The sequence below is a fragment of the Salvia splendens genome, chromosome 6 (assembly GCF_004379255.2).
Source record: "Salvia splendens isolate huo1 chromosome 6, SspV2, whole genome shotgun sequence".
Classification (NCBI taxonomy): Eukaryota; Viridiplantae; Streptophyta; class Magnoliopsida; order Lamiales; family Lamiaceae; genus Salvia; species Salvia splendens.
The window spans coordinates 9,736,332-9,749,272 of NC_056037.1; the positions used below are offsets into that span (position 1 = coordinate 9,736,332).

Below are 12,941 nucleotides of genomic sequence, written 5' to 3' on the forward strand. Positions count from 1 at the left end.
TTACTTCACTCTTGTTTACAAAACACATCACTCTTATTGTGATTTTACTTCACTCTTGTTTACAAAACACATCACTCTTATTGTGATTTTACTTCACTCTTGTTTACAAAAGTGATTGTTGGAATGAATTTGATATTCCTTCTTCTTCTTGGCAGATTTTCGCTTCTTCGCACCTGGTGTTTTTATGTTTTTCATGTTTTTTTATGAATAGCTAAAGTGACTTCAATTACAATATGGTTAAGCGTATCAACAATACTATTACGATATTAATTAAAAACTAATTTGTACACAGCTTTCGCAGAAACCAAAATCAAATGGATCAGCTGAAACCAAGTCCGCTCAATTCAAGGCCGCTGATGCCGATCAGCTTCATCGAGAGAGCCGCCACCGTCTACGCCGACTGCACCTCCATCGTCTACGGCTCCACCACCTACAGCTCGAACCGCCACTCAATCGCGGCGGATCTCGACGGAACGCTCCTGATCTCCCGCTCCTCCTTCCCTTACTTCATGCTCGTGGCGATTGAGGTCAGCCGCCTCCTCCGCAGCCTCATCCTCCTACTCGCCTTCCCTCTCATCGCCGTTTCTCAATGAATTTCTCAATGAATTCAATTTTGCACCTAACATGATTTTGGATTTAATTCGGTCTGCAATGACAATAATACCCCTGACTTGTTATTATGGAGTAAATTTGTGATTGAGGAAGCTAATATCTCATTAAATTCGAAAATTAATATTAGCCCTTGATTTTTTTGATCTTGTGGCTATTATTTGTTCTCTAGTTATATGGTTAAGAGGTGTTTACCATAGATCATGACCCACCCAACATATATATAAAAATCACATTTTGTTTTTGGAAAATCGCATTTTGTGACTACTAATTTTGTTGGAAAACACATTTCTGAATCTACATTTGTTTTTGAAAAATAGTTCCAAAACAAAATAAAAATCATATTTATTGGGAAAAAATACTAGTACAATATGATTTAAAATTTGAAGTGATCATAATAATCAAAGAATTTCCATAATTATCTATAATTAATTATAGATAAATTAAATTTCTTTCTTTATAATCGGAAACTAAATCTATTAGTACAATCTTTAATAAAAGATAATTATAGAAAAAAGATAGATATACGTATACTCTTTATGTGTTCATGGATAAGATAGAAAAAAAATACCTGTAGCCATATTTTCATTTCCATAAAAATGTGATACTCCATCCCTCCACTAATATAAGACCAAGTTTAACTGGACACGAGTTTTAAGAAATATTATAAAAAATAAATGAAAAATGTTAGTGGAATGTAAGTCCTACTTTTATGTATTGGTTTGATAATGAAATGTTAGTGAAATAAAGTTAGTGGAACGTTGAGTCCATTACCAAAAGTAGTAAAAAAGCAAATGGAACATTTATTGGTGGACGAACGAAAATGACAAAATGAGATATTTATTAGTGGACGGAGAGAGTAATATTTTTCATATTTAAAGATCTAAAAAATGCAAACCCATTCAGGAATTAAGTTTTCCGTTCAACCGTAAACCCTAAACCCTAAACTCTTTTTTTAGGATTAATGGCTATTAAAGTCATGAAGTTTGGTCAAATTCTAGTTTGTCCCATAAACTGAAATTTGAATATTAAATTACAAAGTTTCAGTTTTCCTCAATTTGAATATTTAAAACGTGTTTTATTAAAATAAGTATTTTTGCTTTGATATTCCTTTATTTTCTGATTTTTCTTCTTATTTTATTGAAATCTATTATCGTTTTTAACATCACAAAAAGATGTTGATTTGTGCATAGATGGAAATATATAGAAAAATTAAAATTTTGTGATTTACTATTCCAATTTTAAAGCTCATAAGATAAGCTAAAATTTAACCAAATTTCATGATTTAAAAGAGAAAACAACATAAACCCAATGATATTCGGTACACACCCTTGATCGTGAAATATCGATTGCTTGTTGAACCCTGTGAATTGCGTGAAAGTAGGATACTCAAAATTCGGGGGTCAAAGAGTTTTAGAAAACGTTCTTGGTGGAAAAAAATGTGAATGAAAGACCTCACTGAATTGAATTGGATCCATGAATCTAAGAAATGGTGAGAATACTTGATCTCTCTCAATATCTCTCGCAATTCGAAAATCCAGGATTGGAATTGATGTCCTTTCGTTGGTTCCTCCTAAATTGCATTGATTTATCCTAAAGATTTCATTTCAATTGGAATTTGGTTATTCACCATGTACGAGGATCCCCGCTAAGCATCCATGGCTGAATGGTTAAAGCGCCCAACTCATAATTGGCAAATTCGTAGGTTCAATTCCTACTGGATGCACGCCAATGGGACCCTCCAATAAGTCTATTGGAATTGGCTCTGCATCAATGGAATCTCATCACCCATGGTATATTCATATCATAATATAAGTGACTTACCAATGCCTTATTACCGAATCCACTACCAATTCAAAAAAGCAATGTAGCATTATTATTCAACGTTAAAATCTACTTGATCCGACCAAGTAGATAAAATAAATCTGAAAACTATAAAAAGTAATGTAGGACTAATTAATCTACGATTAATAATCACATGCACTTGGTCAGCATAAGAGAATTTAAGTAAGATAATAATGTGCTATAGAATTAGAGATAGTTAAACAAAGTGTTCTTCATGGGTACTGATAAAGCAAGAATTATTCTTGCTGAAAAATCAACTACTAGCTAGCTAGAGGAGTATATTATACAATATTCAAATCATAATATTTTTGATTGTTCATGCATTTTTGGTTTTCCTAATGCCATGACATGCGAAATTCTTGATCCCAAACCCAGGACTTGTAACTGTTAACTGCAATCAGAAACAAGAAATTATTAATGTGTTAGAACTTCATAAATACTGCTACTAGTATGAAAATATATTTAGAAGATTTCAAATCAATGTAACCCTTTTTAGCCTTGTCCATTTTAACTTAAATTTACTCATGTGTATGACTGATCCTTAAATTTTGTTCACTTCAACTTTAATCAAGTTCTTAATTCTGCACTACAATAAACTTGTATAGAGCAATTATGCACAACTAAACCAGACAAAAAAGTTCAAGAACCTTAAATAAAATGATAATTTATATAAGATGATAAAATGCAATTTATTAAAGTCTTACACTAGCTGGAGAGGAGTTTGATCCTGGCAAGAGTAGTGGCGGTCATGTTCAGGTTGGAGGAGGTTGACAGGAAGGAAGTTTCTTACATCATAGTTGTGTGAACTCATGCTAGGCTGCTCGTACTCTTGATTCATCATGTTCATCTGCTGCTGCGCCCTCTCGCTCTCGCCTATCTGCTTCATATATAAATCAATCTCATCATCAATTCCCACTTGGCATAAATTAGTTCAACTAGTGAAAACTACCTTAGCTCTCAGATACATGTTTGCATTGTGCAGCTCTAGCTCCTGCTACACATTACTCATTAATATTCTTGTTTTCATGTAAACACTTAATTTATAGTACTAATATGTGTATATATATATATGAGAGAGCACTGACCCTCTTCTGCATGAGCTCAATTTCAGCAAACAGCATCTCATTCTATATCAAATTTTCAAGAATATTGTGAGTCTCAAATTTAACATAGTTATTAGTAATTTTTATGATTTTAATTCATATAACCTTCTTTGTGCGGATACGGCTGATTGCTTTCTCCACTTTGCCCTCCATGTTCCTGAGTTCCTTCAGTGGCATATTGCTAACACCTTCTCCAAGCAGTTGTCTGCAAATAAGAAGGGATAATTTGTGTGTGTGTGTGTGTAAATTATCGAAACTTGCAAAGCATATAATGCAGATCTGATTGCAACCTGTTTGAATTCTGAATTTCTCTTATTTGTCTGCGGAGCTTGGTGGCTTCTTGCTGGTAGAACTGATGGGAACATCAACAACAAATCTTAGCTTTTAAAATAATGAATTATGAATAAATTAATTAAATTTCCTCGGAGATATTAATGTAGGTGAGAAATGTAGTACCTTTTTTAAGCCATTGAAATGCCTAACTATACAAAAAACACTCACCAAAGTTATTAAATTCTCAAGAATCTATTATATTTTGATAAGCCTCTTAAGTCCGGGTTACAAAGTGATCGAATAAATTTTAATTACCATAAAAGTGATGGAGATTTGGAAATACTAGTATTTTAAGATTCATTATACGAGTACGACAATTGTGTGTTTATATCATTAATTGCATGCATGGAAAAGTGTGTATTTGAGCTGACGGTATATATATGGAATTAAAAAATATGAACGTATTTAAACCCATTTCCCCAACTTAGTTTTATTATAAATATGGAAATAAGTATGAATGTATTTGCAAAATCTCCTTTAATTACTTGTAAAACAAAATTACTCCACAAAACTAAGTTTAACACCCAAAATCTCAATTTTCCCATTTCCTGTAGTATTTCTGTGAAGCATAGATACTTATATTTGGTAAATAAAAACCATATACTATATTAACTTATTATATGCAAAATAATAAAGATTTAATTTAACTTGCCTGTGTGTTAGCTTCAGAGGTGGACATAGTGTTGGAGGAATCAATAGTTGCTTTCTTGTACCTATCAATTGTTGCCCTAACACTGAAAATATAAAAGTTTATCATTTCATTAAAATAACAAAACCAGTTACATGACAACCAATTTATAAATATTACTACTACTAAAACATAATATGCTCATGGCATGACATCTCTCCTGCTTACTAGAAGAAGATCCATCACATACATCGAGTATTTAATTCACACATACATATTTGATTCAATTTAATTGCATAAAAAGTAGGGATCATCTACTGAGACAGAAACATCAGTGATGGTGAAAACACACATCCACTTCAAGTCGGCAAACCTTAATTTCCTCGACACACGATTGGTTGCTCTCTGCCACGTCGGTACGAGATCCCACAAATATGATTGGCTGCGGAATCTATGTCTTCAGATCTCGCCACGTGTCACCCCCACCACTTTTACCCGACGGTTAATACTCAGTAGTTACCCATAAAGCTTTTTACCCATCGACTTTTACCCAACCGGTCTCCATCACCTCGCTCTATTCCTACGTTTCATTTCTATTCCAAGAAATTCATCTTTTCACAAATGTTTGAGCATTTCTATGTATAACCTCTGTGTAAATAAATAAAACAAAATGAAAAAGAAAAGAAAAGAAAAGAAAAGAGAGCGTTGGGATTAGCAACTTCATTGTTATTTTTCTCACCATTTCAGTTTATTTGAAATTCTAATACTCCTTAAGAATTACTCCTAGTATTTTTATAATCTTGTTAGTGAATAATATCGATTTTAAAGCTAATTTGATAAAAAAATGGCTATTATAGAAAAATACATACCATAAATACAAAGAGCATAAATACAAACAACAGCACATGTTCAAACATGGACACACAAATATGAACATGAAGGTGACATGATATTTGTGTGTAGAAAAAGTGTATCAGAGAAGTTGTAGAGCAACCGTTTTGCACCCTTATTGATTGTAGCAGCATGTTTTTTTGCAGCATATTTGTGTTCCTTATTATCATTTCTTGGAAAACAGCAGATTTAGTATATCCTCTCTCTCTCTCTCTCTATATATATATATAATATTTATATTTTCTCTCTAGAATTGAGGTGAGGTGAGGGAGTAGGGGGAGATGCTTTGCCAGTTAGCTGTCATTCCTCCCCCATCTGTAATTGACAACAAAAACTCTTTTTTCTAGTTTCAAAAAGTCAGTTTTTTTAGTGGGAGGAAAGAAATCTTAGTGGAGAAAATCTGCGCAAAATATAGAAACGGCAAAATTTTCACATATTGAGATAAAAAGTGGCCATGGAAGAGAAAAGATAATTATGACACTCCCCACATTAGTGTTTCAATTGGTGATGTTAAATAATGTCTGACATGACCTAAGATTTCTGCCTGATTTTTTAGGCCTTTCAAACCCTAATCACAACTGTACTCTGCATCTACCATGCCCTAAATCTAATCTTAACTACCTTCAATCATCCCTAAATTTGGTGCAAGATTCTTAAATCCAACATAATATTGCTTTGCCCCAACACCAAAAAATTACAGTAGATCTTTATTTTATTTTTATTTTAGGTTAGGTTTTCTTCTTCTTTCATTTTCAGTTCTGAGTAGAGTTCATGTTCAAAAAAGGGAGAGAGAGAAAGAGAGATGATTTCAAAAGAAAAAAGCTGTACTATCTCAAGGCAGATCTGAGAGTTTTATGACTAAATCAGCACAAAAGAAAGGGGAAAAAATTCAGAGGAAAAACAAAGTATCAAACTCATAGAAATGACCTTAAAATCAAGACAACAACACATACAAGGAAGAAAAAAGCAATAGATCATGAGATGCAGAAGTGGAAAAAAAATCCAAGAACAACACACAATCAAAGCAAGCAACAAACAGATAAATCTTGTGATCATAGATTTGGAAGTGCAAAATCAAACAACAATACACAAAGACAAAGTAACAACAATTAAAGTAGATCATGGGATGAGGTAGAGAAGATCAACAGAGAGAGAGAGAGAGAGAGAGAGAGAGAGAGAGAGAGAGAGAGAGAGAGAGAGGAAACCTGTTATTAGCATATTCATAGAGCCTGCCGCGGGTGGAGAAGACAACAAGGGCGACTTCAGCGTCGCAGAGCACCGACAGCTCGTAGGCCTTCTTGAGCAGCCCATTCCTGCGCTTGCAGAAAGTCACCTGCCGATTCGTGGTGTTCTCGATCCTCTTGATCTGAATCTTCCCCCTCCCGTTCTTCCTCAGCGAATTCGATGACTCAGACTCTTGACTCGGAAACTCCATCACACAAGTCCTTAAAAAGGCCAAGCAAGAATTTGTTTAGCAACTATTGCAAATATTTTGAGATGAATTTAGTCTCTAACCTGGCAACACCAACTGTAGAGATGTGCTTTTCTTCAAACTTGAACAATTGTCAAGAGAGTTGCAGAAAATGGAAAGGACCAGTTTCAGTAGCTTTGTATTTATAGCTGATAAATGGTAATTTCTGTCCTACATTTTCAATTTTTCCACGTCAATACTACGGGATCATTTTTATGGTAAATATACTTCTACGTAATAGCAAATTTTAAGAAATTGCTTTAACTTTATAAAGCTAAGTGTATGGAAGAATTAAGTGATATTTGGATCTTATTTTTATGTAGTATGATTTTAAATCATGGACATACATAAATGGCAAAATGAGACATTAAATCATGGACCGTGAGTACTATTTAGGTTAGACCATCTTTGAAATTTGTTTATAAATTGATTTAGTGATGGTTTTCTTACATTTATTCAAGTTTTCACAATTTAGTTAAGAGGTGATGGGCAGTATTTTTGACGTGGTGAAGTCCATTTGTGAACCAAGTTTTAGGCATGACTTTTTAACCTGTATAAATTTAAATATATGAAAAATTGAGATATTTCACGTTATGCAACTGACATTGTTTTATGTGGCCCCCTTTTCAAAATGATATACTGAAAAAAAGAAGCAAAATGACGTTGTCTTGACCACATGAAATATAACTACAATTTTCTGCGTCATTTCGATTTGGGACAAACAAAATCTGGTTGCAAATTGAACTTTTCGGCGACCAAATTCATTATGGCGTAAGATTATAAAAAACTTGAGTAATGTATTTAATGAAGTTGGGGATACAGCACTTAAGTATAGGTTAATTTATGGGGCTAAATAAGTATATTTGGCTTGTTAAGAAATACCCATACTTTGGCACTAGCATATTAGGTCATCAACAACTAGGAGGTTTTGTCCCACTCCAGGGGACGCGATGATATAGGAACGCATTGTTAGCGTTCCGACTCCTGTCGGTCACTAGTCCCGGGTCCCTTAGATTTTTTACTACTATTATTTTCTGTTTTATTTCATTTATAATTCTGTTTTTTTTGTATTCATTTGAATTTATATAGTTTTGCTTTATTTTTATTTTTCGGCATCATTTTTTTAATTTTTTGTGATTTTCTCTCTTTTAATTTAATTTTTATGTTATGATACTTATTAAAAAATATTCATTGTTTTTTGTTTTGGTAAATTTAATTTTAATAAATTTTTTATATTTTTAAAATTGTGAATATTCATTAATGAATCGCCTATTTTAATTATATTGAAATTTTTTATTTTAATTTCCTAATAAATAAATAAATAAAAATAAGAATTTTTTAAATTTCATTCCACATATATTTTGAATTAGATCGAAATGAAGATGACTAAATTAACCAAAATGAACATGACTTATGTTGTTATACTTAGAATGGAAGTGGATAAATTAAGATCTAACAGTGAGTATAGAAAGGAACTTAGTAAAGAACTTGCTATCTATGCGGCTTAATTAATGTACATTGGCGGTGCTTGAAAACACGTGCATTTAATAAAGTACATTAGCTAAAATTGCCGATGGCATGATGGAAACTTTTGTCCAATTTGAACATTAATTTGAGTAACATTGTAATTTGAACATTAGTAAAGAACTTACACCGTGAGTACGTAGTTACACTTTAAGTTTAAGTTCATACACACATGAGTTCAAGTGTAAATTATAAACTATCCTAGTTCTAGAAATTAGTAGAAATCAATTTGGTGTGAATATTGACGAGAAGATGTAACGAATAATGCATTATCTTCTTAGTATGACATGATAGGCAAAAAATTAATAGAGCAAATTGATTTCTAGTTACTAGAATAAGAAAGGTTTATATATAATGATACATACTAAACTGTATACGGATTTTTATTTTTTTATTGTATTTTGTCTAAAAATGTACAATTGGAACTTAATTAAAAATCCTTATAAATTCCCTTTTATTTCATACTAGTATGATTAAAAATAATTTGAACTGTAAAAGTTATGACATATTTAATATTTTGAGTTATTTCAGTTTTGTGAGAAAAGAATTAACGGACGAAAAGATGTATCATTATATTTAAAAAATATATAATTATATGATACAGTAGTGGTAGATGGATTAGTTTTATTAGTTTTGGGGTAGTTATATGTAATTGCACTTATCACTAATTCACAATTAATTTGCTCGCTTTCTGGTCTGTTGACATTTCATATTGATGTTATTTGTCATCTGTTGACATTAAATTTTGAAATCTAACTGTCCAGATCATATCATAGCTTATAGGTTATAGAAAAGATATAATTTGCAAATTATCACTATCCTATATGTGTGTCATGTGTTGATGTTATGTAAATAATATATGTATGATGGTTATGGCAAAGTTTGAATAAGGAAGGAAAAAAGACGGTGGTTTTGTCCATATAAGTTGATAAAAGTTAAGAGGGATGGATTTGTTCAAGTATGCGAAATGATCATAAAAGGTTGTTTTGGAAAGTGAGTTGTAAATGAGACCTTGCTCTCTACCTTAACTAATTTCATGCAAGTGGACTCTACTAACCAACTATAGACACTACGCCTTCTAATACACCTTCTACCATTCAATTTTCTTCCTTCCATCTCTCCTTCTAAATCTAGCTTTTGTTGGCTAGATCAATTTCTACTCTTTTAACATTTGGTATATCTCACAACTGGCAATTTGGTGAGTTTAATCCCTTTGCCCTTATTTTCTGGAAAATTGAGAAATTTGCTGCTTTCCGATGACTACGTCAAATTTTAGCATGCTAGGATGTCTACTCTTTCAATTTTATTGCCGAATTAACCCAACATTGATGAACAATATTATAAGAAATACTTTTTTTTTTCTTATGAAAATAAGTATTTTAGTTGTGTCACTTGTATGCGTGTATACCTGTCACCAGAAAATCCCGAATTTTAAAAGTTTCTGACAAAATTAGAAGAAAATAGATCAAAATTTAGTAGAATACACAAGTAACTGGTTAAAAAGTAGTAACTGGCATCTTCTCCGACATGTAGTACAACTCATGAAGATCTGATCATGCCAAATTTATTTTATTGATGTTTGTCTTTCTACAATTTTTTTGTTATACTCCCTATGTCCCACCTCAAGTGATCAACTTTCTATTTTGGGTTGTCCCATCTCAAATGATTGATTTTCTTTTTTAGCTAAAACCAAAATTTCAACAATCTCTTACTTTATTCTCCCTCTCTTATTTTATTCTCTCTTTATCTCTCTTACTTTTTCATCTTTCATACTTTACTCTCTCCACTTTAACTCAATACATATAATTTTCTTAATTCTCGTGCCGAAAAGAAATCCATCGCATGAGATGGGACGGAGGGAGTAATAATTTATGTATATATTAATAAATGAAAAAAATAAATAAAGTTTCAATTAAATATATGAAAATGATAGGGATCAAATACACACTAAAAAAACTTAAGAACACAAAAATTGAGAAGCAATCACTAGCGTTTGAATTATTTAAAATAGTCATAATTTACGACGCAAAAGAAAGCGTCCCTAAATTAAGAGCAAATTATCTTAATCCTTTGCTTTTTTTAGGACGCTTCTATTTATATCCCTTAATTTTAGTTGAACACCAACAATAAGGACACTTTATGAAACGTTAGTAGTATAATTAGTCACAAAATATTAGCGTCCTTAATATCATTAAAAAAGTGTTTTTCCTTATACGATCTTTTTGTTGCAGTGAAATTTTATTTTTCATGTGTGAACTAAAAAGTTTTACACTAGATTATTGTTTGATCTAGGTAGTTGTCACAAAAAAGTTATAATTGAAACATTTAAAATAAACATTTAGTATGATATACTATATTAGAGTCTTTATTATAAAGTATTTGTAATACTATAATTTATAGTTTCAAAACATAAATTTCTACATAATAATCTCTTACAATTAGAAAATAATTCATACAATAAATAGGAGTACTATATTATATGAATAAATAACACGAGAGAATTATTTAGCCGATTCGTTACTATATGTACCATTATTTTAATAAAATTTTCGAATACAAACTACGAAAGAAAAAAAACTAAATAGCATATCATCCAAACCCTATTTCTAAACTCACAATATATACGTGGGCGGTGGGCCCGACAAAATTCAACTCGTATATGAGAAATGAGAAATGCAAGTTAATTTATCTTTTACTTAAATATATTAATGTTTTAACAATAAGATAACATAAAATAAGAAAAACATTACACATCATGCTTGTAAGTTAACAAAAGTGGTACTCCATTAACAAACGAACTTCGTCTTCGTCAAATATGACTAGTGATATCAGATGGAATTAAAATACTATAAAGTATTTTCAGAAGGGGCAAAATAGGAAAAAGCCATAATTATAGGCACGATGAAAAAGTTTTTGTGACCGAAATGTGATGTGCATTATTGTATGATATGACATGTACCAATGCCAGCCTACTTAATTTGCGTTCAACTTTTGTAATGTCCTTATTAGTATATAATCAACGTTATTATTAATTTTCTTATATTTCAACAATTACTTACACTATAAACTACTACCACGAAAAAACCAAATCCTAGTATGATCTATCTCCCTTAACTTCGAAAGAAGGAATAAAATTGCTAAATTCGACTTTTGATTTGTACATGTATTTGAATGTTTTATGGTCTCTTTTCGTAATTAATGAGATATGTTATATACGCACATGTTTTATAATATATTTATTATAATTTGATTGAGCAAATTAATTATACTCCTATTAACTTACTATCCCAATCAAGTAGAATAAATACACTTCCTTATTATTTGTGAGAATCTATAGGAGACTACTCCCTCCATTTCATAAGTAGTGGAGTCATTTTGCTACATTCCATAGTAGTGGAGTCATTTCATTTTTTTTAATAAAAGTCAACACATTTCTTCTCACTTATTTTTCCCTCTTTTTTACTTTATTCTCTCTACAATTTATTCTTTCTAACTTTATTAGTATCTTTTTATTTAATTCATTACGCACTTTTTTCTTAAACTCCGTGCCGAAAAAGAGATGTCTCCACTACTATAGAACGGCCGGAGGGAGTATAATTTTGGACGTGTGTGTGAAGAGGTTTAAAGATAATTAATTTGTAAGGCTTACTTGAAAAAAAACTGTCCAAAACTAATGCCACGACAAGTCGACAACTTAATGGAATGGAACTGACCCAAAACTGAGTTTATTGATATTCATTCATCTATATTCTCATGCTATAATAGAAATTTAATTTACGGCAAACCAACCAACAAAACCTAGGAGAGCTTTAAAAATATATATATACTGATGGAGTACGTACTAAACAAGCCCAACAACAGTAAAGCCCATCAGCCTAAAGCCCAAGAAAGAGTATCAGTTCGGCATGACTAAAGAGTATCAGTCCGGCATGACTAAAGAGTTCGGCCCCAGCCTACAGCTCGGTAAAAGCCAACCAATCAAACTCTGCTCTCAGGTCGGCATCAAGCTCTACTCTCAGATCGGCAAAAGCTGCTCGGCAATAATTCAGCAGTTCGGTCTCAGTATGCGACCGAACTAGGAGATAGTGGACTCATGCAGGATTTCCACCTCCACTACACCCACGATCTATTTAGTGGTGTCAAGCAGTCATTAACTCATGCAGGATAGTGGACCCATGCAAGATCGCCACGATCTCCACGACATCCACTACCTAGTAAATGGTGCTGCATGCCACGATCTTGGTCCTTTGTATAAATAGAACCTAGATGAGATAGATAGGGTTAAGTTCTGTTAAGCTCTCTAGAGAAAAAGATAAAATAGCAAGTCTGTATTGTAAGCTGTAGAAAATAGATCAAGCAATACAACTCTGCCCTCTTTTCTTCCCGTGGACGTAGATTTACCTCAGTAAATCGAACCACGTAAATCTCTGTGTCGTGATCTGTATTTTCCAGCATTCATCACCATCAAAAATTCGCCAACCCATCACTGGCGCCGTCTGTGGGAAACAGAGAACCAAATTTGTGATAAAGCGAATTT

The 12,941-nt window shown here is 32.1% G+C and overlaps 1 protein-coding gene and 1 non-coding gene across 4 annotated transcripts; one reads left to right on the forward strand and one right to left on the reverse strand.

Moving 5' to 3' along the window:
- Window positions 1-2,261: 2,261 nt before the first annotated feature.
- Window positions 2,262-2,335, forward strand: TRNAM-CAU. The gene has a single exon. It is a non-coding gene; the product is annotated as a tRNA-Met (tRNA).
- A 276-nt stretch (window positions 2,336-2,611) lies between these two features.
- LOC121806970 (agamous-like MADS-box protein MADS1) lies at window positions 2,612-7,083 on the reverse strand. Of its 3 annotated transcripts, none has more exons than XM_042207150.1 (9): window positions 6,925-7,083; window positions 6,615-6,854; window positions 4,543-4,624; window positions 3,848-3,909; window positions 3,663-3,762; window positions 3,540-3,581; window positions 3,404-3,445; window positions 3,159-3,331; window positions 2,612-2,845 (listed from the first exon to the last, which is right to left on the reverse strand). In XM_042207150.1, exons 2-9 carry the CDS (start codon window positions 6,842-6,844, stop codon window positions 2,842-2,844), a joined length of 735 nt encoding a protein of 244 aa, XP_042063084.1. In that variant the 5' UTR covers window positions 6,845-6,854; window positions 6,925-7,083; the 3' UTR covers window positions 2,612-2,841. The 3 variants fall into 3 exon arrangements, with proteins under 3 accessions (XP_042063084.1, XP_042063083.1, XP_042063085.1); XM_042207149.1 differs by having other exon boundaries at window positions 3,159-3,334; XM_042207151.1 differs by lacking the exons at window positions 3,404-3,445; window positions 3,540-3,581.
- Between the last annotated feature and the right edge of the window lie 5,858 nt (window positions 7,084-12,941).